The sequence below is a fragment of the Podarcis bocagei genome, assembly GCF_964188305.1.
Source record: "Podarcis bocagei genome assembly, chromosome: Z".
In the NCBI taxonomy this organism is placed as follows: domain Eukaryota; kingdom Metazoa; phylum Chordata; class Lepidosauria; order Squamata; family Lacertidae; genus Podarcis; species Podarcis bocagei.
Window position 1 is genome coordinate 51,972,145 of NC_138140.1, and position 24,435 is coordinate 51,996,579.

Consider the following 24,435-nt stretch of genomic DNA (forward strand, 5'->3'; position numbering starts at 1 on the left):
GTCCGAGCAGAACTACACCATATGGGACAGGGAGTTGCTAGCCATTCACGCAGCGTTCAAGGCGTGGAGGCACTTTCTGATCGGCGCCAAGCACACGGTGCAGGTTTGCACGGACCACAAGAATCTAGAGCACTGGCGCACGGCACAGTTCCTGAACCAGAGGCAGATACGTTGGGCTGAGTTCTTTGCGAACTTCGACTTCCGAATAGAGTATGTCCCGGGGGACACCAACATCATGGCAGACGCTCTCTCCCGTAAGCCACAGTATCTGGAGGACGCAACACCAGCGGCCGCCATGCACATCTTCGCACCGACGGTGTGGGCGTGCGCCGCGGCGACCGTGGACCTAGAGGCGGTGCGACGAGCGTTGCAGGGGGACTCCTTCGCACAAGCAAAGATGGCAGAGGTGCAAAGGGGCAAGGCAGCGGCCGACGGTTTCCAGCTAAGAGATGGATTGCTCATCCGTAAAGGGGCCATCTACGTGCCGGGAGACGAACTTCGAGCCAAGGTGCTGCAGCAGCTGCACGACGCGCCCACGGCCGGGCACTTTGGCAAGGAGAAGACGGTGGAATTAGTAGCCAGGGATTTCTGGTGGCCTGGAATGAGAGGGGAGGTCGCAGACTACGTGGCGAGGTGTGACACCTGCCAGAGGGCCAAACCAGTGCACAAACCGCCGGCCGGACTGTTGGAACCGCTGCAAACTCCGGTCGAACCTTGGGAAAGGGTGGCCCTGGACTTTGTCACGGATCTGCCCAGCTCAAGGGGCAAGACGGCAGTGCTGGTGGTGGTGGACCTGTTTTCCAAGATGGCGCATTTCATTCCGTGTGCTAAGGTGGCCACGGCGGAGCAAACCGCCAAACTGTTCATAGACCACGTGTTCAAGGTTCACGGTCTGCCACGGTCTATTCTGTCCGACCGGGGGCGGCAGTTCATCTCGAATTTCTGGCAGAAGCTGATGGGCTTCCTGAACGTCAAGATCAACCTGGCGTCGGCGAGACACCCGCAGACCAACGGGCAAGCGGAGCGGGTCAATGCCATCATGCAGCAGTACCTGAGATGTTATGCAAATCAACAGCCTGCGACGTGGGTGGATTACCTGCCGCTTGCCGAGTTCGCCTACAACAACACGAAGCACGTGTCCACGGGGGTCACGCCGTTCTTCGCCAACAACGGGAGGCACCCCAGAACCTTCCCGGGACTGGAAAGAATGGGGGAGGGGGAGCCGCAGACAGCAGATGCGTTCGCGTCGGAGCTGCAGGAAGTCCACGATCAGCTGAGGCGCCACCTGGAGCTGGCCAAGCACGCATACAAGGTACAAGCAGACAAGCACAGAAGGGTTGGAGAAGAGCTCCACGTGGGAGACTGGGTTTGGTTAGCAGCCCACGCAGTGCCGGCCAGGTCGTTGGCCAAGAAGAAACTTGGGCATAAGCAACTGGGGCCCTACCAAGTCGAAGAGCAGGTCAACCCGGTAGCTTTCAGACTGGCACTTCCGGAGGGTTCCAGAATGCATCCGGTATTCCACAGATCGGTGCTCACTCCCTACAAAGCACCGCACAGGTTCCAGGAACCCGGAACGGCGCCGAGTCCGGCCAGAGACAGAACAGGGCACGCGGGAGTGGCACAGAAGGAGCGCATCAACGAAGTCACGGAGATTTTGGACTCCAGATGGGGGGAAGAGGGGGTAGAATACTTTCTCGCCAAGGAGGGCACCCCGGCCAGTGCGAACAGCTGGGTGCCGGGCTACGCCTTAGACGAACCTCTGCTCAAAGACGAGTTTCATGCCCTCTTCCCACATAGACCTATGCCAGCAGACTTTTTCGACGACTGGCTTTTCACGCCCACGCTTTCGGCCAGCACGTTCCGGGGGTTCGACTCGGACGAGGAACCGACACGAGACGTCCGTTCCCCGGAGGGGTCACCCTCGGGATCCGCCTCAGAACCCTCGTATTGGTGGGACGATAGGCCAGAGGAGCAGTTCCGCAGGAAGTGGCTGGAATGCTCAGGACGAGCAACGCCGCCAGGAGGAAGTGAGGGAGAGACGGACATGGACATTTTCGGGGACGACCCTGGTTTCGAGCACGGCGGCACAGAGATGGAAGCGGAGGTGACCGTCGTCGACGAGAGCAGGGAGGAAGACCCGGGAGAGTTCAAATGGAGGCCCGCCACGGGAAGCGACCGATATCCGACGTTCGTCCCTTTGCAACAGCAGCCCCCAGCTCCAGCACCGGAAGGAGGGGAGGGGGGAATGGGGGGCTTCGAGGGGGGGATGGATGTCAGGGGTTTAGGAGCAGAGGCACGGGCAAGGGAGGAAACAGAGAGCGAAGGGGAGGAGGCAGAAGAAAAGATGAGTGATGACGACGACCCGAGATCTCCTAGTCTTTCCAGTGAATCGGAGGATTCACAGAAAGGAGCACCAGTGGCCAGGGCAAGGGGGGAGTCTAGGGGGGCACCCCAGGAAGATAGAGCCAGAGGGGACTCAGGGGAGAGCAGCTGGAAATCGGGACCAGCGTCACCGCCAGGAAGCAGGGAAGAGGAAGGGAGCCAGGGATCAAGCGCTGGCAGCTCACCACAGGAGGGAGGGCATGAGTCAGGAGTGGCCACACCTCCATCGGGGAGCGAAGAAACGGTTAAGAGGAAAGTGGAAGGTTGGGCGCGCGCGCCAAGTTCAAATGCAGAGGAAGGCGGCGCAGTAAGCAGCCCCGAAAGGGAACCAGGTCCTAAAGCCCGGCGCAAGGAGGCAGGAGGGTCCGGGTCAGCGTCAGAAGAATCCCGGAAGGAAGAAGCCCCGGGGGGTAGAGGGACCCAGAGGAGGACAGTCAGGCGGAAAAGGTGGAGCAAGGCTAGGATATTAAGTTGGTGCACACGGGGCGGAGACTCAGACGGAGCTTCGCCGATCTAGCTACTAGACGTAGAGTTTGCGCGCAGCAGCGTGAGAATGGGAACTGTAATTCAATAAAGTCTTTTACTTAATGATCGCTGGCTAGCGTGATCCTCTGTGAGCTAGGATCTTCAAGCAGCTCTGACAGGCGTGTTGTTTGGAAGCCCAGGAAAGGGCCTTTTCAGTGGTGCTTCCTCATATATGTATCTTCTTTCATAAATGTGTGTGTCTGGCCCCAGCTCTCCATAGTTTTAGGCAGCTAGTTAAGATGCATCGTTTTTTGCAAGAGTATGGAGGGATCTGTCTGCCTGTTGCTATTTGTAATCCTGTTTTAGTGTTCTGTTATGTATTTTAAAAGGATTTTGCTATTTTACATATTTTCATCTATTTGTTTGCTGTGGCTTGTGCAAAAGGCAGTGTATAAATTACCTAAATAAATTACTCTAGAGTAAGAGGACACTGTAAAGGAGTAATGCACACTGTAGGTTTTTCTTCCACTCACTTAGCTCCCTCTCGTGCCACAACACATTGTTTTTACCAAGTTAGCGTTCCAAAGATCACTTGCAAAACTTCTTGCCAATAAAACCTAAAAGTATACATGATATCTGTGCCAGAACTGCACCTAGCCACGTGGCGCTATTAGGCTTCTGGATACAAATTGTTCTGTTTTGTGTTCTACACAAGGGTGTGTTAAAGAAAAAGTGGGTGGGGGGGGAGGAGGAGAGAGAAATTCCTGCTACAAATAGAGGGGGCTTCCTTTTCCAACTGCAAGTCAAAGGCTATCTGTAATAAAATGAAAGGAACACGCTGTACTGGAGTGTGTGTGTGTGTGTGTGTGTGTGTGAGAGAGAGAGAGAGAGAGAGAGAGAGAGAGAGAGAGAGAGAGTCAGATTCATGCGTCGCCTGAACAGAACAACATTCCCAGATTGGTTGCATGGAAAAAACACAACTACTTCTGCCCTAAAACAGACTGGGAACAGGAAGCGAAAAGGAATTAGCCAGCCCTGGCCTCTCGTGTTAAGGCTGAGAGCAGTGAAAACAGTGTTTCCTTTTCTCACTTGCCAACCCGGAAGTAACGGAGTGCGTTCCTTCCGGGTTTTGCCGCTTGCGCATGCGCTCAAAATGACGTCACGCGCATGCACAGACGTGCCGTCGCTAGTTACATTTGCTTCTATATGTGAACGGGGCTCCGGAACAGATCCTGTTCACATCTAGAGGTACCACTCTCTCTCTCTCTCTCTGTGTGTGTGTGTGTGTGTGTGGCCCCCATTCTGCTTAGCAGCAAATTCCAGAGGAATGTAACTCTAGCTTGTCATGAGAACAGGGACAGACTGAACAAATATGCTCTGGAGAGGAACAGAGCAACCCCAGGGAGCGAATGACCACTCAGGACGAATGACCACTGCCAGAAATCTACAACACTTTCCTAAGCTGAAGCCCGTAGCACATGCTTGCCACGTATGTGCAGTATTCTGCACGAGGGTTTCAGAGCTGCCATTTTGCCCAATCGCTGTTCACACAGATGCAGGCTCCTCCTCAGTTTCCAGAAAATCTGCTCTGCAATGTATTGCATATTTTATATAAAGTGGTTTTCTCTAATGCTTCGCTTTTCTGCTTCAGGTCAGCCTGAATATGCGGGTCAGAAAGTGGAGGCAAGATGTTGGACTCCCATCTCATCTGCCTGAACTTTGCCACCTCCTAGCTCTGCCAAAGAACTGCTGGCGTTCAGAGATTTGCATCTCCATTTAAGACACCCTCCTTTGGGGCTCGTGTTGCCATCGCTGCCCCACTCCACCCTCCAAGGCTCTGACTTGTCTCCAAATGCCCCCTGGGGAAGAGTTGGCGGTGGGTTTCTCGTTTTGCCGCGCCAAGAACAGAACAGTAAACAGCAGTCGGCAAAAGGCAGGCTGGTTAGGTGCCAAAACTCCCAACTCTTTCTCCTTTAAAAAAAAGAGAAGTGAGTGAAAGAGAAGGCCTTGCCTTAGAAAGGCCGCCAGCCGGCCCTCGATCATGAGGCTGTTTTCAGAGCTGAACAGAGATCTTATTGACACAGCTTAGGCCCTTCTGCAAGACACTGGACAACAGATTGGATTACACATACTCACACTCGGCCTCATTTTAGACACCGAAAGGGCTCTGGAATACGGTAGCCAAACCCTGCAGGAGTCAAGTATGTGTGGTTAACGGGGGGACGGTGGGGACCCTGTTCAGCCCCCAAACCATGCTTCTCCAAGAGACTCACCAAAAGCAGTAAAGGATGCTTTATTGCAAGGAAACACTTCAGGTGTTACGGCAGAACACGTTGCTTCTCAACATGAGTGACGTGTTGCCGAACTGTACTGGCACATCACAGGGCAGCCACAGTAGAGTTTGCGCTGACCACTGACCCAAACCTGCCACTTGTTGTACCTTGTTTGGCTGACTTGCTGGGAAATGAGACCTTGGCGTTTCTGCCAAACCATGTTTTTCTTTTAAAAAATTGGCTAATTTTTAAAAGCATGATGAGAGTAAGTTGAGGCGTAATTCCTGATGTGTCAAACATGTTGCGCATCCTTGCCCTGAAAAAAATCAATATATTGTGAATATGTATAGCCAAACAATATATTTTTTGTTTCAAAGCAAGGAAGAGCAAACTGCTTAAGACATCAGGAATGGGTGATTTCCCCCTTGCTTGCACCAGAGAGAAGACAGGAAATGCCCAATAAGACTTTACTCTAAAAACCTGGCTGGGAAATCTTGCTCATTTATTTTCCTTATCGATTTAATGAACTGGCCGTGGCTGCCACACTTTTTCTGCCCTCCGGCGCTGGGAGACAGGGCAGCCTGGGAGCAGGTGCCTCTCCGAAGGTCACACAGAAGCTGCCAACATTCTTCCTACTCCCACATTAAGCAATAAGCCCTCAATGGTGCTTCTAACCCAGCAATGCACCCCCGTGGCCGCACAACAAAAACAGAGGATTACTTAGATATCTCAAGTTACCACATAACTTGCCTTATCTGGGCAATGTAAGCCAAACCAAGATTAAAAAACAAAATACTGGTAATACAATCAAATCCAGCACTGACCTCCATATACCGTAAAATGGTGTGTAAAATCTAACACCAGCCACAGTTAAATGTAGGAAGAGCAGAAACAAACCCACTGGGGCTTAAGAGCAGGCATCTATTATAAAAGCAAAGACTAACAAGTATATTAAAAATAATGCCAGTCATCTTAATGGTTTCTAAAATGTGCTGCAATGACGTGAAAAGGCCTGGCAGAATAAAACAAGTCTTTGCCTGGTGGCAAAAGGACATTTAACGCAACCAGGAGTTGGAACTAAACAGCAAAAAATAAAAGGGGGAATGAAAAAGGAGAGCTTTCCTGTGTGCTGACGGCTGTGCCACTGAAGACAACACCTTCATGGTGCGGGACTTGGTGAGCTGACCTCTACCGAGTCAGACCTTTGGTCCATGTAGCTCAGCACTGTCCACACTGACAACTGCCCAGAGTTTCAGGCAGGTATATGTCCCAGGAGATGCTGCAGAGGAATGAACCTGGAACCTTCTACATGCCAAGCAGGTGCTCTGTGGCTGAGCTATGGCCCCTCCCCATTTAAGTTTCTTGAACATCAACCAAATAGGGAGTTTTGTGGGGATGCTCCCTGCCAGGAGGCATAACACTGAGTGCCAGATCCCACTTCTCTTAGGAAGACAAGCTGGGTTGTCATTGTTAAAGGACCAGGAGTTCCAAAAGACAACCAGCTGAGAAACATGAACTCAATGTTCACCCATAAGTGATACAAGGAACTGCACATGGTTTTACCCAGTACAGTGGTACCTCAGGTTACAAACACCTTGGGTTACAAATACTTCTGGTTACAGACTCCGCTAACCCAGAAATATTACCTCAGGTTAAGAACTTTGCTTCAGGATGAGAACAGAAATCGCGCAGCAGTGGTGCAGCGGCAGCAGGAGGCCCCATTAGCTAAAGTGGTGCTTCAGGTTAAGAACAGCTTCAGGTTAAGAACGGACCTCCGGAACAAATTAAGTACTTAACCCGAGGTACCACTGTATTCCTCATTCTTCAGGACCCACCTTTGACCCGATTTTTTAAAACCAAAGATTCCTACTGTTGTGGCCCAACTTGAATCAGGATGCAACCCGGCTGTGAGTCCTGATCCACCAGCTGAAGACTGATGGTTTAATACACATTTCTAGAAGACTGCTTTCAATGTGAGGAGCAAATATAAAAAACAAAGTCCCCACTCTTAGAAAACCAGAGAGCAAGGAGAAGGATCCTGTGCAAATCCTTTCACCTGACATGCTACCTTCCTACATTCAAAGATTTGTTTTTGAAGTGAATGCCTCTTCGAAGACAATGGCGACTATGAGGAGAATGTTTATCATCTAGAAATAAAGCAAGCATGCTCCTACTAATGCCATATATATTGCCCACACAGCTTTTACACTTTAATTAATGTATTAAATGGATCTTCTCTAAAAATAAAAAATAAAAAAATCAGGCTTCAGCCTTGTAAAATAATCTCCACCCTCAGCTTGTGAACATCTCAGGAGAATCAGGATGGTCAGCGGCCAGGGTCAGAATGCTTTTGGGCAAGACGGATCCTTGGCCCAGCCCAGCAGAGCCCTCCTCATGAGAAAGAGAATTTGAACAGGGCAAGACTGTACACAAATGATGGATACAGCATCTTTCTGCTTTGCCTTTTGGCCAGGAAGACTTAGCTGCAATGAGTACCCTGAGACACACTTGGACGCTGCTCCAAATACTGACCCTGATGCACACCGTGCCTGCCTGGATGTAAGGCACCCACAGGCACCGGGCAGTTCTGAAACTGCAGAGTAAGGGCAGCGGAAGGAGAAGAGAAGCTGAGCTTTGAATGCCTCAACCCAAACTAGCAACTTTGCCAGACAAATTCTGCCCTCAGGAAGAACTGATCTCAGCGGTGCTGGTCAGCAGAAAACAAAAACCGGTGCAATTTTGAGAGCCATCTGAGTGGTAACTATGGTATAGTATTGTAAATAATAATACAGTGGAGGATAGTTTCTATTTGTTATTATGGTTAAGTATTTTTGTGTTTTCATATTGCAAACCGCCCCAAATGGAGGGCAGTACAGAAAATAAAATAAAATAATGGTAATAATAATAATAATAATAATAATAATAATAATAATAATAATAATAATAATACTGTATTTATCAGAACAGAAACTTCCCACAACTTCCATATAATGCTCAGGTGGTTAAGTTCATCTGGTGGCTACCCATCTTCTGCTTAGTCTATTTTCAAACAACCCCCCACCCCACAATGCCATGCAAACTAACCAGTTTGACCAGTGAGGTGAGGTCAGAAAGTGAAGTCACTAAGAGCAGCACTGGCCGCCCCTGCTCCCAATGGGCAGAGCTTTTTGCCCCATTGCAGTGTCCCTAAGCTGAATCATTGCCCAACTCAGGGAGGCCTGCATCCATTTCACAGGATGCCAAAGTACTGTAGCTTCCCTCCAACAGCCCCTCCACGCCCTGCTCCCGTCGGGAGAAGAAAGCTGTGGCTTACATCCCCCTAATTGTCTTCTTTAGGTTGATATTCAAAGACATACCATACTCTCACTGTTGCCTCTTTCAGGACGTTGTATGTTGCTCTCTATTCCACAGCAGCTGACACTGTCCCATTACCAGTGTTTCCCTTGAGACAAGGATGAGGAATCTGTGGAGCTCTGGGCGCTAAAGGTTAAGGAACCCCTAAGCATTAGGTCCAGTCGTGGCTGACTCTGGGGTTGCGGAGCTCATCTCGCTTTACTGGCCGAGGGAGCCGGTGGACAGCTTCCGGGTCATGTGGCCAGCATGACTAAGCCGCTTCTGGCGAACCAGAGTAGCGCATGGAAACGCCGTTTACCTTCCTACCTATTTATCTACTTGCACTTTGATGTGCTTTCGAACTGCTAGGTTGGCAGGAGCAGGGACTGAGCAACGGGAGCTCACCCCGCTGCGGGGATTCGAACTGCCGACCTTCTGATCGGCAAGTCCTAGACTCTGTGGTTTAACCCACAAATCCCGTCAGCTCCAACCAAGAGGGCCAAGGGTCAGAGATGAGGAGAGCTGGATGCCAAGCAACACCTGGCGAGCCACAGATCACCTGCCTCTTGTTAGCTTTTAAACTTTTGGATAATATGCCTCCCCACTGGTGATTTTCGCCATCTGGTGGGAAGCCCCTGATTCATCAGCACAACTGATTCACCAAGAAAGAGCAGGGGTAATGGGAAGGAGAGAGTCGGACACTCCTTCAGCTGGTCATGTGAACATGATCCATGGTGGTTAATATTCCCCCTTGAGCCAGATACAGAAATGATAGGTTTCCCTGACCCCAAAGGCAAGAAAGTCCTGTTGATAAGGGAAGGTGATTCAGCAACAAAACACAAAGTACCGGTAGCTACTTATGCATTCCCGAAAGGGACATAAGATTGTTTTTCTGCTGAAATTATAGTAACCATTTCTAGATTTGTAGCCATACATACAAACTAGAATAAACATACCCCAGTGAAGATAACTGACCAGGTGGCTTGTGCTTGACTCTGCTTTGCCTGGTGTCCATGTACTAAATTTAATAAATTTAAATATATTTAACAAACAATAGTTAATAAACACTGGGGAAGGGGGACTTCCAAGGAGAGCCTGGCTAGCTCAAGGCAAGTTTTTTTGGTGGCAGGAGTGGGGGGGGAGGTTTTTCTTTTTAAACAGGTTTTCACTGTTACTTTGGCATTGCAGATGATTTTACTGGAGCTGTCCTGCACATCTTCCTTCCTGCCATTATGGCTGTTTTGTTTCAGTTGAACATATTTTTAAATGTTTGAAGTGTGTGTGTGCGTGTTTGAGATTTACTACGCTGATTTCTAAAGTGGCCTTGTGACTCAGATCAGTGCGAAAATATAAGCTAAGAAATTCAGAGATGTTTAATCCTGTCTGAATTTCTTAGCTTATATTTTCAGACAGGATTGATGGAAGTCAAAAATTTGAATAAGATGTAAAAGTATGTTTAATTACTGTTGAAAATGATATGTTAAAAAACCTAATTTTTTATATATATATGTGTGTGTGTGTGTGTGTGAAATTCAGAGATGTTGGGAGAGGGGAATACTGCATCCCAAAACAGAGTAAAACGCAAAAATGCTTTCCTGCTACCCTTGGAAAAGAAGAGACACGCACCACACATTCTGCCCATTATTTCAAAATATTTCATCATTCTGCAAGGAAGGAAGCAGGCATTCCGACTGTAGCAAAGAATACTAAACTCACTCCTACAGGAGCCGACCTAGATGGACCAGACATGCCAAGGAGAGGACCATCTATGGCCACCAGCCAGGATGGCCACCAGCCACGATGGTTAAGCTCTGTCTCCTCAACTGGAGGCAGCAATGCTTCTGAACACCTGTTGCAGGAAACCATGGGGAAGAGCTCTTTTGCTCTTTTCTGCTTTAATCCTGCTTACTGATTTCCCACAATGGGGATCTTGTTGGTTTCTGCGAGAACAGGATGCTGGAGGGGTGGGCCTGATCCAGCAGGTGCTGGGGAAATTTATCAAGGGTTCATTGTAGTTGGGGTTCCCCAAAGGAACACCAAATGGGCACAGGCTTTAAGTAGAATAAAAATGGTTAGGCCTCTACAGACGTACATGGGAGCCAGTCTTCTGAAAAATCAGAGGCAGACTGCAATCTTAGCACTGCTCTCAACATCACCTCTCATACACATGAGTACAAAATACCTCCATCAGTTTCAGCAATTACAGCAATCATTCCCCTCGCAGTTAGAACACTCTGTCATGGTTCTTAAAGCACCCAGAGATCCTTTGGCTTTTCTGACCAGCCCATCCCATCCTTCCCATTGCTGTGTCTTTCTTAGTTGTCTTCTGACTAATTGCTCTGGGTATTAGTGGTCTGCCATTGTCTGCTTTCAGTTATCTCTGTTGATTTTTTTTTTTTGCTTTAAACAAATACAGATAAATATAAACAACCAAAATTACAAAAGAAAAATCCTTAATAATAATAAAAATAATAGACAAAGCTAAAAAAAACTACAATAAAATCAAAGTACATGGCATAGAACATAACCCATTATGGGAAAGAAAAAGAAAAAAAGGAAAGAAGAAGAATAAAAAAGGGGGAAAGAAAAACAGAAAGAGGGGAAAAAAGGGGGGGGGGATGAGCCAAAACACAAGAAGGCTCATCTATTTCTGCTTTCTTCTTGACTTGGGTTTAGTGCTATTCTTATGCATTTTAGTGTTATCCTAGCATTTTGTTCTCATATCAGTTTACGTTCTGTTCCTTCCATGTGCTAGGAATTGTTGGGCAGCGCAGTCTTGCCCATACTTCTTACCTAAGGACATCTGCTTGCTCTGTTAGGAACGGTTTAGAAAAGCTCATACAGAGATTTCAGACAACACAGCTCTAATTGCACACAAAAAAATAAGAGATGGAATAAAGTGGGGAGTCTCTTCTACAAAGGCACATTTTATGTTCTCAACTCCTAAAACTACGTTAAACTCTCACTCCCAAAATCCTGAAAGGAAGTTCAGCTTCAAACTGTGCAGAAGAATTCATTCTGCTAATTCTCTATTGGTGACCACTACTTGGAAGTAAAACACTCCGTTTTCCTCTGGGACAGCTGTAGGGCTGTTCCCAGCTGTGTGATAGAGTAACTGCTACCTTTTCCATTTCACTTGCCTTCTGGTCCCACTGCTTACTGATCTTCCCTCGTCCCCAAATATCTGCTCCTATAGGTGTGTGGATATCCTAATGACCAAGTAGGCTGTATTTATTTTAATCCACCCCCCTTTACGTTAACATCCCACCTTTTGTCTATCATGGAACCCAAGGATGTTTGCGTGTGGTTCCCTACGGTCATCCATCAAGACCCAGACCTGCTTAGCTTTAGAAAGGTAGTGACCTCATGCAGCTTGAGGGCACAATTTAATGACGCTGCCTTTGAAATCCAGAGTTCTGTTGGGTGAGGCACACATGAATGAATGAATGAATGAAACAAACAAACAAACAAACAGGCTGCTTTCGATTCAAGGGCTCAGCCCTGTAACAGAAGGCATTGCCCTATACCAGAATGCCTCTGAGCAAGTGCAGAGAGCATTTCTGTCGCCACTCAGGACTTTCAATCTGTCAATCAACGGATGGATCCCCAGCACCAAAGGCACCCTTCCCAGGCAGACTAACTCCTCTTATTTCCTTATAGAAATTAAGCAGGGTTTACTGACTGCTTTAACCCTCAGGACAGTTCTGTCTGTGATCCAAACCCAGCTGGCTTGCAAGAGATTATGACCTAAAATGAAGTCACACAGAAGGGAGGGGGGCAGCTCTCCTAAAACTGAAACCCTGAAAGGAGAGCAAACTAGTTCCTCATTTAACAGAATCAGAGGAATTTTGCCTGTATATTTCAGCCTCCTATATCTAAGGATCTACAAATACTATGAAATATATATGAGAAAGTGAGGAACCTAGGAAATCAATCCATCAATCTCTTTATTACGTCCCACGACCATGACTCTACAGTTCTATGATTCTATGAACCTGGGAATTATGCTTCATGAAGGTGGGGGAGTGAGACTGCTCCTTTGGCCCCCCCCGCCAGATCCGTCCCTTTGCTTCTTCCTCCCACCCCGCTCTGGTGCCAGTGACAGGCGCCGCGCCGCCCCACCTCCTCCCGTCCAGTCGTGAGTCAGCAGCCAAGAGTAGGTGCCCAAGCTCTCCCCCACCCCCCACCCCGACGGCCTGGCGGGAGCTGTCATCGTAGGAGGGAAGGAGGCGACAGGTCCCTCCGAGGACTGCGGCGCAGGGCGCACGCACGCACAATCCCACCACGGCGCGCCGCCTCTTCTCTTGCCACGGGGTGCGGGGTGGGGGGCAGCGCTGCGAAGCGGCCGCCTGGCCGATTCCGTGAACTCCTCGCACGTGGGAACGCGGAGAGGCGAAGGAGCTACAACGCCAACTTCCAGCGCGCCCCAGCCCCTTTGTTTCCAGGCAGACTACAGTGCGGCGGTGGCAAGAGCCGGCAATTGCGCATGTGTTTGGGATGTTGGTTGGTGGCTGACTGCTTTCGCCTGCTTATCCCCCCCCCTTCTTCCTTAGTCCGCTAAAGGTGCTTAAAAAAGAAAAAAATTATCCACCACCCAGAACTCGAGAGGTTGAGGGTTAGGGGACGACGCTACCAAAAATCGCGCAACGCGCTCCAGCTTATTTATCGATATAAAACCCTCCCCAGAAAAAGATGCTGGTTCGACTTCATCATCAGTCCCGGGCCTCCATATATTTAGGCTCTTGTTTTGTTTGCTGCGCCACGATAACTTCCGAGAAAATCAAACAAAACATATGGATCTGGGGATTCTTTTCGATCAGTCAGCTAGTCCTTTTTAATACGGCCGCAGACCCGATAAAACACAGAGAATAAAAAGAGCATTTACAACGTATGGGGGTGGTTTCTTTCTTTCTGCATCTTACTGTGCCAAAAAGTTCTTCGTCCAAAAAGCAGGGTTTAAGGTTGATAATCTATGCAGCAAAGGAGTTTGGGGCTGGCTGGTAGTCTCTTGGGGGAGGGGGAGCGGAACTTTTTTTCCTTTTTAGCAGTGAGGAAATCGTGGAAAGCGCCTTGTGAGTTTCACTTACGCCCCAAACATTGACAATTACAAACTGCAGTTATTACCCCCCCCCATCAAGAATGTTGCCAATTGTTTTTCAAAGACCACAGCTACCCGCAATTTAGTCTTGTAAAGAGTTCAAAGCAATGTGAACGTCAATCCAACCAACCGTTTGTTTGTTATAAAAAAGATACATAATATAACTATTAATGCTAGTTTGCAAATGCCCTTTCCCAACCTACCAAACGTGGAACTTTATAGTGGTGAGCAAATTCCAAACGAAATAAATAACAACAGTAAGTAATTTTTCAGAAATGTTATTTGTGAAACTTTCTTGTTCTGATGCTTAAAAACAAAACCCCTCAGACAAACAAACAAACAAACAAACAAACAAACAAGCAGAAATAAAATTTTCAGCTCTTAACAACTGCTACTTTAGTTAAAGGAGACGCGCACAGTTTGGAGAGGTTATTATTATGTTCCACATATATATCGCCTTGCCTGCTGAGATTCTGTGGACTCCAGAGAACCTCAGGGCGACGTGGAAGGCTCTGGATTCGATTCAGAGAGGACGAGATCAAATGACCGTCTGGAAGTCGAGCGAAAGGGCAAGCCCCAGGCGCCGGGGGCTCCTTCGCAACGGACATTTCGGGGGAGAAAACAATGTTTCGAAAATAAAAAGGTGAGCCACTCTCGCGGCCAGCGTTGCTTCGCACATTCCAGCAGGCGGGGAGAGGTTTTTTGCTTCGCCGCTTACCTTATGCTGCTGCTTCTCCTCCGCTGCTGCTGCGAGGAAGGGGGTCAGCTCTCCGCGGCAGCGGCCCATAGAGGCATCGGCGGCGGGCCGGGGCGCAAAATACGCGGCGCGCGGCGGCGGCGGCGAGAAGTTTGGGGCGGCTTCCTTGGCTTCGGGCTCTCGCCTAGCATGGGTGTCTCATGCATACCGCCATTTTAAAAAAGGAGGGAGAGAGGGAGGGAGGAAAGGGGGAAGCAGGCAGGCAGGAAAAAAGCAGCGCCAGGCGCCTGGAAAAATCATGAGATCTAGCAGCAAATCAAAGCCCGCCCCGCGAACAGGAGGAGCCCTGCCATGGCCGGGCGGGGCAGCGGCAGTAGCGGCTCTCGGGGATGAGATGTCAAGGCGGGAGGGAGGGCGAGGCGAGGCCAGCGCGCCGGCCTCCTCTTGGCGCTGCAGCAGCGGGGATCCGGATTGCAAAGCCGGCGGCTCGCTCTGCGGCCGGCGCGCTCCTCCCTCGGCCTGGCTGGAGATGGTACGATCCGCCTGGAAAACGCCTCCTCGCCTGCCGGAGGGAGTTCGGCTGGCCGGGCGGGGAAGCAGGGCGTGAGGCAGCCGGCCAGGTGCCATAGCAACGCAGCTCAAGCTCCGGGATGGAACAAGCCATATCCCTCAGGTGAGTCTGCAACGATGCACCACCAAGCACCGTGTGCATGCAAAAGGAGAAGGTGTGGGAAACTGGCGGGGTGGGGGCATCACCCTCGGCCTCATCCCCACAGGCTTGTTGGATCAGGCCCGTGGCCCATCTCCTCCTGCATCCTTGTTCCCATATTGGCCCCCCAGATGCCTCAGTGGGGAAGCCGAAAGCAGGAGCCAAGCACGAGGGCCATCTCTCTCCTGGGGTTTCCAGCAACTCGTATTGGCATCGCTGCCTCTGACTATGGAGGCAAAGCACAGGCATCCCGGCAAGTAGCCCTCCATAGCCCTCTCCTCCCTCCGTGAACATACGAGCATAAAACACACACAACAAAGGGGCCCGGTAGCTGGGTTTGGGGGCTGCTCAAAAAGACCTCCCCAGCCAGCCTATTATTATTATTATTGTTATTGTTATTGTTATTATTATTATTAATTGTGCCTGTTCCTATTTCTCAAGTTCATGGGCTGCTGCTAATCCACACTGGAAAGTGTGCCCCCACTCTTAAAAAGACAATGGATTCCTTACAGCCAGATGACAAAGAGAGAAACGTGTGTGTCATGGTCTTGCGATGTCCCTAAAGGCCTGGGTTGCATGAGATACGCTCAGCTGCCCAGGAATTCCCACATGTTTGCCCCAAAGGATACTCTGCTGGAATGCAGCATCAACAGGTAGTGTCTGTGGAAAGGGGCAGAAAGAGAGAGAGAATAATTTCAGGTCTCATGTAGGTGGTCCTGAGTTGTGGTACCATTAGTGTTTGTTTTTTAGATTCTCGAGCTTTCTGCACACAAACTCTCATTTCAAATGTTGAAAGAAAATGAAATGCATCGACCTTGCCTAGATTCCTCACAGGTGCTCGGAATGAAGCCGGATGTTGGAAGATTCAGGACAGGCAGAGGAAAGTCCTCCTTCTCACAGCGCAGAGTCAGCTTTGCTCCCAGGGGATGTAGTGATGGCCCCCAACTTGAATGGCTTTAAAAGAGGATCAGATAAATTCATGGAAGATGAGGCTATCAAGGGTTACTAGATAATACATATTCATGGGCAGTTTGGCCCATATATCTGGGACCAAGAGCAGGCAGCTGCTGCGCATGAAACTGCCTTAAATTGAGCCAGGCTACTGGCCCATTTAGTTCAGCGATGTGTATTCTGCCTATCATTCTGTCTCCATTCTGTTGGAGCCAGTATTGTTCGCATCCATCTGTCTCAAGAGACAATGGAGTGCACTCTGGGGGTGAAGTCAGACCTCTGCCTTATCAGCACCAAAGTGACATCCCCAGGGTGCAAGTGTCTGGAGGTCCTGGGCTGCCCAAACGACAAGACCCCTCCCTCTCGGCCTCACTGATGTGGTCCAAAGGGAAGCAGAGCAAGACGTTTGGCACCAGCTTGGCTGCAGGAGTTGCCGGAAGGAGGTGCGCAAGGCGCCACCCAACCCTCTTAGGGACTCCACTCTGGGTTTGTGTAGGGTTCACGTCTTAGCTATTTATTCTCCTGAAGATATCCTGCAGGGCAATAGAGGTTTAGGATCAGAGTTTTCCTTCTCCTAGATGGGATACTTCCCAGGTGGATGAGCCCCATTTGCCCCTCACTTCCCTCTACAGCACATGCACGTTGCCTTCTTGACCATGGGACCCACTCTTGGTCTCATCCATTCCATCTGCCCGAGTCCCTAACTCACCCAGGGTTTGAGACCTATCAGGTGCCCTCACCTGGTTTAGCCGGCCAGTAGACCCACTATATTCCCCTCAATATCAGTTGCTGGGAATCACAATTGGGAAGAGGTGCTGTTGGCCTTAGGTCCTGCTTGTGGTCTTCCCCTTGGGGCATCTAGCTGGCCACTGGGAGAGCAGGGTGCTCCCATGGGCCTGATCCAGCAGCCTGTCTCTTCATAGGTTCTTATTACATTTTAAACAAAATGAATCATGTGGCATCTTTGAAACCATTTTCATATTTTGGGTGGCACTGACTTTCATGGAGAAAGGCCCACTTCATCCGACACACAAAGGGTCCACAAGACATATATGTACATTTTAAACCCCAAAGTTTGCAAATTGTGAAGACTGAAAGCAATAAAATTCACAGAGTAGTAGCAGAAGTCACCCATTCCTGTGTTAAGGAAACGTGCACAAGATAAGAAAAGCTCACCCCAAAAGGATGAGAATAGTGAGAATACCGTCTTGCAGTGCTGATTTAATACCTAAAGAGGGACAAAGGCTGTTACTTTCTTTCAGGCGAACAATGCCCACCCAGTCTTGATTGAGTCCAAATTCTACAGAACCAAATTTGCTGCTAAATTTTATTTTAAGCAGTTTTACTCTGGAAGTTGTGCCCAGATTTAGAACTAAAGCCAGGTGTTTTCAGGTGCTCTTAAGCAAAAAGGTTTCAAGGCTTTAGAACAGGGGTAGACAACCTAAGGCCTGTGGGCCGTATCGCCTTCTCAATCCGGCCCGCGGACGGTCCGGGAATCAGCGTGTTTTTACATGAGTAGAATGTGTGCTTTTATTGAAAATGCATCTCTGGGTTATTTGTGGGGCATAGGAATTCATTCATTCCCCCCCCCCCCCAATATCGTCCAGCCCACCACATGGTCTGAGGGACGGTGGACCAGCCCACAGCTGAATAAGTTTGCTGAACCCTGCTTTAGAAACTTTCTGAGCACTCTCTAGGAAAATGACCATTTCTGCCTATTTCAATGCCAGCAAGTGCAGCATTCATTCAGCTGGACCACACTAAGTGTTTTCTGAGTGGGAATGTACCTCCCCAAATTATGGGTACCTGGGTCAAGGCAGTCAAAATCCTGAGGGCCTGAAAGCTAATTCAAAAGCTAGTATTGAATGGAGTGGGTCTAGGCTTGAAATATACCTGGTACACCAAATTTCTAATACCAGATGACATGCAGCAAAATGGAATGTTGGAAGGAAGAAAAGGAAAGAAAGAAAGAAAGAAAGAAAGAAAGAAAGAAAGAAAACACACACCAAGAGACTGCGGACATCAGACATAATGAGATTACTCCTTGGTGTGTGTAGCAAACTGCGTAGAATTCAGTCACTGTTTGGAATTCCTGTCCTGCGTAGGCAGAGGTCATGCAGGGACAGTCAGTTCCAGGAACAGCTGTTCCCTCTTCACACGCTGGGCAAATTAACGGATTCCTAGCTGCCCGCTTTATAGCTTTTTGCTGCTTCTAGGCAAAATGTTTGGTTTGTTTCTTCCAATTAATAATGCTGTAATGGTTCGGTTAGATCTGCCATGTGGAGCACAGGGTGGGTGTGTACCTGCAACTTTGTTTCCAGAGTTCCAGCTATGCACAAAAGGGCACACCATTTTGGGTTGATGAAGTGGGCTCTGGCTGCAAAATAGGGAGCAATAGTCTAAGCACGGTTGCGGAGTTTGCAGTTGGTTTGATGAAATGCTGTAAAGAGGGGCTTGAGATAAAGACTGAAGCACAGTCTTGGGGCTGGTGGGCTGCAGGGGCCTGCCCGAAGTCTGCCATGCTTGGAGTTGGATCCTTTCAGAAATACAGGCAGCTCTTTTAACGATCTTCTAAATTGTCCTGGACAGGATTGCAGCCAAGCGTACCCAACCAGCTGCCCTCCAGGGGTTAGAAACACAGAATTATAGAGTTGGAAGGCACCCTGAAGGTCACCTACACCAATGAAGGAATCTTTTCCCCAACCCCACGACCCGGAGATGAAGAGTCTCATGCTTTACCAACTGAGCTATCCCAGGTCTGGACTCGCAACTTCCATCAACAATCCAGCCAGCAAAGTCAATGGAAAAGTAGGAGTTGTAATATTTTGGCAAGAACTTTGGAGATTCAGAAATGAATCTGCAGAAGCCCAAAACAGTAGCAAGGCAAGTGCAGGGTGTAAATCAGCGCCAAAATCAGAGCAGAAGGTGGGTTTCCCTTACTCTTTCAAGCTCCCCATCTCTGCGAGTGACTATGTGACTGTGCATATAGGTCCATGGGATGGTGGTTATTTGAGATGAATTAAGTATGCAGCATTCGCTTAATCTCAGTACTGAACACTGCTCTGGAGTCCTTTCTGATCAAGGGAGCTAAGGAATACTTTAAATAATAATAAAATATTTTAGGCACAATATAAATAATAAGTGGAAGGGTGTCCCAGATCAATTTTACTCATACACTGTATATACTGCTTAGCTACAACAGTTTCTGAGCAATATATGAAAAATACAATACAGAAAAGAGAAATATCAGTCAGAATGATAAAATAAGACTTCAGTTAAAATGTCGTCAGGAATGAAAAAATATTCAGTAAGTGCTAGAAATTAAACAAGGAGAAGGGACCTCAACTGGAAGGGAATCCCACAAAATTGGGCCCCTAATATTGAATGCAGGGCTCCTGGTGGGTACAGTAGGCATTTTGCGGGTGGTAATGCTTCTGAATACCAGTCTGGGGGGGGGGGCAGGAGGGGAAGGTGCTCTTGTCAGGTCCTGCTTGTGGGCTTTTCATTGGGGCCACCAGGATGCTGCAGCCCTTGGGCAGATTCAGCAGGCTCCTCGTGGGCTCTCATGAGTCACGCCTCCAAGCCATGGGGACCACGAACAACAGCTCCCCCAAAGCCCTCAGCGGTTGGGCAGGGTTATAGGGGATCGGGCAGTACTTGAGGTGTCCTGGACTCAGGTTGTTCAGGGCCTTGTAAAATAATAAAGGTAAAGGGACCCCTGGCCATTAGGTCCAGTCACGGACAACTGTGGGGTTGCGGTGCTCATCTCGCTTTATTGGCCGAGGAAGCCAGCGTACAGCTTCCGGGTCTTGTGGCCAGCATGACTAAGCCGCTTCTGGCGAACCAGAGCAGCGCACGGAAACGCCATTTACCTTCCCGCTGGAGCGGTACCTATTTATCTACTTGCACTTTGACGTGCTTTTGAACTGCTAGGTTGGCAGGAGCAGGGACCGAGCAGCGGGAGATCACCCCGTCATGGGGGTTCGAAGCGCCGACCTTCTGATCAGCAAGTCCTAGGCTCTGTGGTTTAACCCACAGCACCACCCGGACTTTAATGTTGGCCTGGAAAGCTAGTGGAAGCTTTTGAGCGCAGGAATTAGGTGCTGATGACAGGCTGTGCCTGTCAAAAGTCCATCTGTAGTTTTTTGCAGCCCACTTGTTTAAAGCTAAACAGATTTGGGTCTGGTCAGTGCCTTGATGGGGGACCACGCGGGGATCCCCTGCCCGACTTTAAGCCAATTTGAGCTCTGTTATGAAAGAAAAACGGGGTGTAAACATTTTTAGGTGGTGCTGGTCTACTTTTTATTTTGGGGGCGGAGGTATTTTTCTTCAGCATTTCAATTGTTGTGAAGAATTTATTTTTATGGCAAAATAATAGCTGTATGCCTGTTTTGAACAAACTGTATAAAGTATAAATAAATAAATAAATGGAGTGACTTTGGGTCCAGAAAGGTGGCTTATACTTATTTAAAATTAACTTCAATGGTGAAAGGGAAGTTATCCAATCTGACCCTGCCTTGTGACATGCTAGAAACCCAGTGGGGGCCTAGTGGTTAGAGTGTCAGGCTAGGACCTGGGAGACCAGAGTTCAAATCCCCCCTCAGCCACATGGGCCACCTTGAGCCCCTTGGAAGAAAGGTGGGGCAGAAATGCCACAATAAAGGCGGAACAACCATGGAGAAGGAGGGATTGTCGTTGTTCCTTGTGGCTGCAGCCTGCACGATCCTTCATGACATCCAGGTCCCGTGTGGGCATTTTGTTTAACTGCGAATAAGAAGACCATTGCGTATAATTACAAGAGTTCCGCTTCCTCAGGGGAGTTCCACCTGGGAGCACCAGCCATGTTGCAAGGCCCTGCCGAGGTGTAATCAGCAAAATTAAGACCAGAAACAAACACGGCATGTTTGCACAGGTGCCTGTGGTGAGCACCAACAGTTTGATGTAGTTCCAGTGAAGGAGGAAAACCTTAATGGGGGGGAGAGAGACACACACAGAGAGAGCTGCTGGGTTTCTTCTTGACACCTTCTGCTATCCTGGGATAACAATCCCTTAACTCACTTCAACCTGTGCTGTGTCATTATTGCAAGGTTCCAGAATGACCTAGTTTTCAGGGACACTTTGGTGTGGCTTAATATCTAGCAGCTGCTGATTCCACACCAGCCGTGTAGTTGTCCGCATGAGAGCCAGAGTTGGGCCAGGATTGCAGAGACCCGAGTTCAGATCTCTGCTTAGCAGGGAAGCTCACTGGGTGACACTGGGCTGATTGCAATCTCTCAGTCTGACCTACAAATTGCAAACAACAAATTACATGGTTTGTGGTAAGGGCAAATTGTGGGGAAGGAGAAAAGCATGTATACCACCACAAGTTCCTTTGAGGAAGGGTGAAATATAAGCGTCATAAAACAAATATTTTGCTCACTCCCTCTTTATGGACAATCTGGAGGATACTGTTGAAAGCCTCCCCACCCAACCTGATTCATAGTTATTTCTCAACCACCCCTGTTTATCCTGAAACACCAGTTGCATCACCAAACTGTCCAGTGCAAACAGGCAAAGTGTGTGGAGGCTACTGCAAGTGTAATTAAAAGCTTCCTCCTCAGGAGGGAAGTTTGTTTATTTTATTTATTTATATCCACAAGACTTTTAGACATCTTGATTAAATAAAAACCTCAGAGTGGTTTATTTGCAAAACAGAATAAAACCTCACAGCTGTTTACAAAATACCTCCCTCCATATCAAATGCTTGTGTTTGATTGCCATTTTGCAGTAAAAAAGACCAGGAAAAAACATGAGTTGTAAACATGCCATACTTTGTTTTTAAACAAGCATTGCAGGGGGTTGGACTAGATGACCCTTGGGTCCCTCCCAACTCTATGAATCTATTGTTCTAAGCACACAGACAGAAAGGTTTACTCCCACAATCTGTAGAAAGAGAAGCAGGGTCTTGAGATCGTCAAAAAGATAAAAGCTAGGCAAAGAAGAGGCAGGAATCAATTATGCCATATACTGGTGCTACTTAAATGTTTGAATCTCATGAGATTCAAAGGGCTATTCAAAAGAATGAATGGGAAGAAGGAATATGGGGTTGCCCTCTCCTGTAATACTAAACTCGGGGGGTCATCCAGTGAAACCACTTGGCAGAAGATTGAGCCCTATTTGCACACAACCAATAGTTGACCTATGGAACTCACTGCAGGAGGAGTGTTCAACCCAGTGCTGCCAGCCATAATGAGGTTGCCTTACCAAGTCAGACCCTTTGGTCATCTAGCTCAGTACTGTCTACACTGACTGGCAGTGGCTCTCCAGGGTTTCATGCAGGGAATGATTCCCAGCCTCCCTGGGGAGGCCATTTGGAATTGAACCTGGGACCGTCTGCATGCGAGGCAGATGCTCTCCCTCTGAGCGACTGCATCATTTCATTGCAGGCGCATGCTCCCATGTGGGCGACTTTATATGTTGCCCCTCCTACAAGACCGATTTCTGAAAATGCAATATTTACCACCCGAAACTGAAAGTGGGCCCAGAAGGATGTCCTGTAAGCTCCCCCCTGGCGACTTTTGCTCCTTATCTCTGCTTCATTTTATCCAGATGCTCCGCAGGGACTTAACTGCCTATTAGAATAATTTAGGTTATTTTCAGAATCTAATCTGAGAAAACAAATTAAAGCATCCAAACCCTTCATTAGTTCTCAGAGAAATCATTGCTCAAGTCAAGAAGGGAGGCAGAGGCAGGGCTCAGTCCTGGCCCAGCGAAGAGGCATTAATTACCTGCCTTTTGAACACGGGGAGGGGCTTGGGAGAAGGGGCCTCCCCAGGGAAGAGCAGTAATAGACACTTGTGATGGGAAAACGCTTTTGCTCTTTTGACGTTTAAGCACACCCTTGCCACCTTTTAAAACCCAGTCACCTTGAAGTAACCCCTCTTCTTTCTTTCCAATACGCCGGCAGTTTCTTTTGTGATTCTGTCTCACTGAGCTGCATGAATGCACTCCTATATTTTTTCCTCAAGGTCCCCTCTGTCCTACCATTATATTTATCAATATTGTACTTATAATATTGGCTGGCAGCAAACCGCAACAGCAAAATACAGCAGCACAGACTTTGCACTAGAGAGGCACCATTGACCCACATTGCTGCATGAGGCTTCAGCCCACAGGAACAGCTCTGTCTGGAAATAATCCAGTCCCACTGGATTATATTGAGAAATCTGGTGGGTGTCCAGAAGAAAAACACACATTTATTTCTGCCTTGCATTTTAGCATATAAATTGTCCCAAGGCAACTTGCAAGTTAACACTGATGCACACTTTAAAAAGCAAACATGCACATACAACAAGTTACTTGTAGTTGATACGGTGCCCCTCTGGATGGCAAGGGCTAGAGCTCCAGTGAGCCCCACCGAGCATGGCCAGTGGTCAGGGATGATTGATGGGATTTGTATTCTGTAAACATCTGGAGGTCTTGGGGAAGGTTGTGGTCAGTTGGATCCTAGCACAAATCTCATTTAAGCCACGATCTGACTCCTTGGCCTTATGAGTAGACCTATCTGCCACCACAAGAAATGGTGATGGTTGCTGGCATATATGATTTTAAAAGGAAAATAGGTTATTAGTTATTATTATTATTATTAAAATAGGTTATTATTATTATTATTATTAGATAAAATAGAGTCATCTTGGCTAGTAGCCATTGCTAGAGAAATCCACCAGAAATGTGTTTGAGAAATGTGTGCACACTGCTGCTTGTCCTATGCATAAAAAGCACAAATCTGAGCAATTTTCTGTTTGACTTTTCTAGGCACAGATCTGAATGGTTTCGCCTCTGCCCCATCACTTTGCCTGGAAAACCTGCTCTTTAGCGCTAAATTGGAACAAACAGCAATTCACAAAAAACCCACTTGCTGTTTATTCTGATTCAGTGCTAAAGAGCAGGTTTACCTAGGGAACAGAGGTGTGGATAAGTCCTATGTCTAACTCCTTTAGAGTCATATTAGTTGGTGACTGTCTAGTTTTACTGTGAGCTACATAGAAAAGGTTCCCATCCAAGGAGCTGCTTGCATCCCTGCATTGCTTCATGAATGCTGCAGCCTCCCTGGGTTCCAGCAATAGAATGACAATAAATGCCAGGTCCGTGGTGGTTCTGATGAAGAGCAGCTTCCACAGCTATCATACCCAATTCATTAACATGTATGATGGATCAATACAGGTAAACCATTCTTATTTTGAATGCCTGGTTATTTACACATTTGGGATGCCTCAGTTGCAAGAGAATAGAGCCCTCTTTGCCAAAGTGCCTGTCACTGGGGAAAACCCAAACAGAGAACAAAAAACAAATCCTCCACAGATCAGCATTAGTATCTCTAATGTTTGATTAGGAAAATACTTGTGATAGAAGAAGGCTTAGCTACTGGAGGGCAGACTCTGCCAAACTGGCAGTATACAGATGGTTTGGATCAGGGGTTGGCAACCTAAGGTCCATGGACCACAAGTGGCCTACGGGGGCCGTTTAACTGGCCCACGAGCTGCCCCCA

At 48.2% G+C, this 24,435-nt stretch overlaps 1 protein-coding gene and 1 long non-coding RNA gene across 9 annotated transcripts in view; one reads left to right on the top strand and one right to left on the bottom strand.

Annotated features, from left to right (window-relative positions):
* MBNL3 (muscleblind like splicing regulator 3) overlaps positions 1 to 14,411 on the bottom strand; it is a 130,759-nt gene extending 116,348 nt beyond the window's left edge. For 6 of the 7 annotated variants that reach the window (XR_014004459.1, XR_014004460.1, XM_081180521.1 and 3 more), the window contains exon 1: positions 14,270 to 14,411. Coding sequence is in view for 1 of the 7 variants with exons in the window: in XM_081180522.1 (XP_081036648.1) it covers positions 14,270 to 14,338 (69 nt within the window). In the remaining 6 variants the exon portion in view is untranslated. The remainder of the gene's footprint in view (positions 1 to 14,269) is intronic. The other variant, XM_081180522.1, reaches the window with a different exon arrangement.
* A 265-nt stretch (positions 14,412 to 14,676) lies between these two features.
* Positions 14,677 to 24,435, top strand: part of LOC308579434 — a 38,582-nt gene continuing 28,823 nt past the window's right edge. Inside the window, exon 1 of one of the 2 annotated variants that reach the window (XR_014004470.1) lies at positions 14,677 to 14,921. This is a non-coding gene — a long non-coding RNA (uncharacterized lncRNA). The remainder of the gene's footprint in view (positions 14,922 to 24,435) is intronic. The other variant, XR_014004471.1, reaches the window with a different exon arrangement.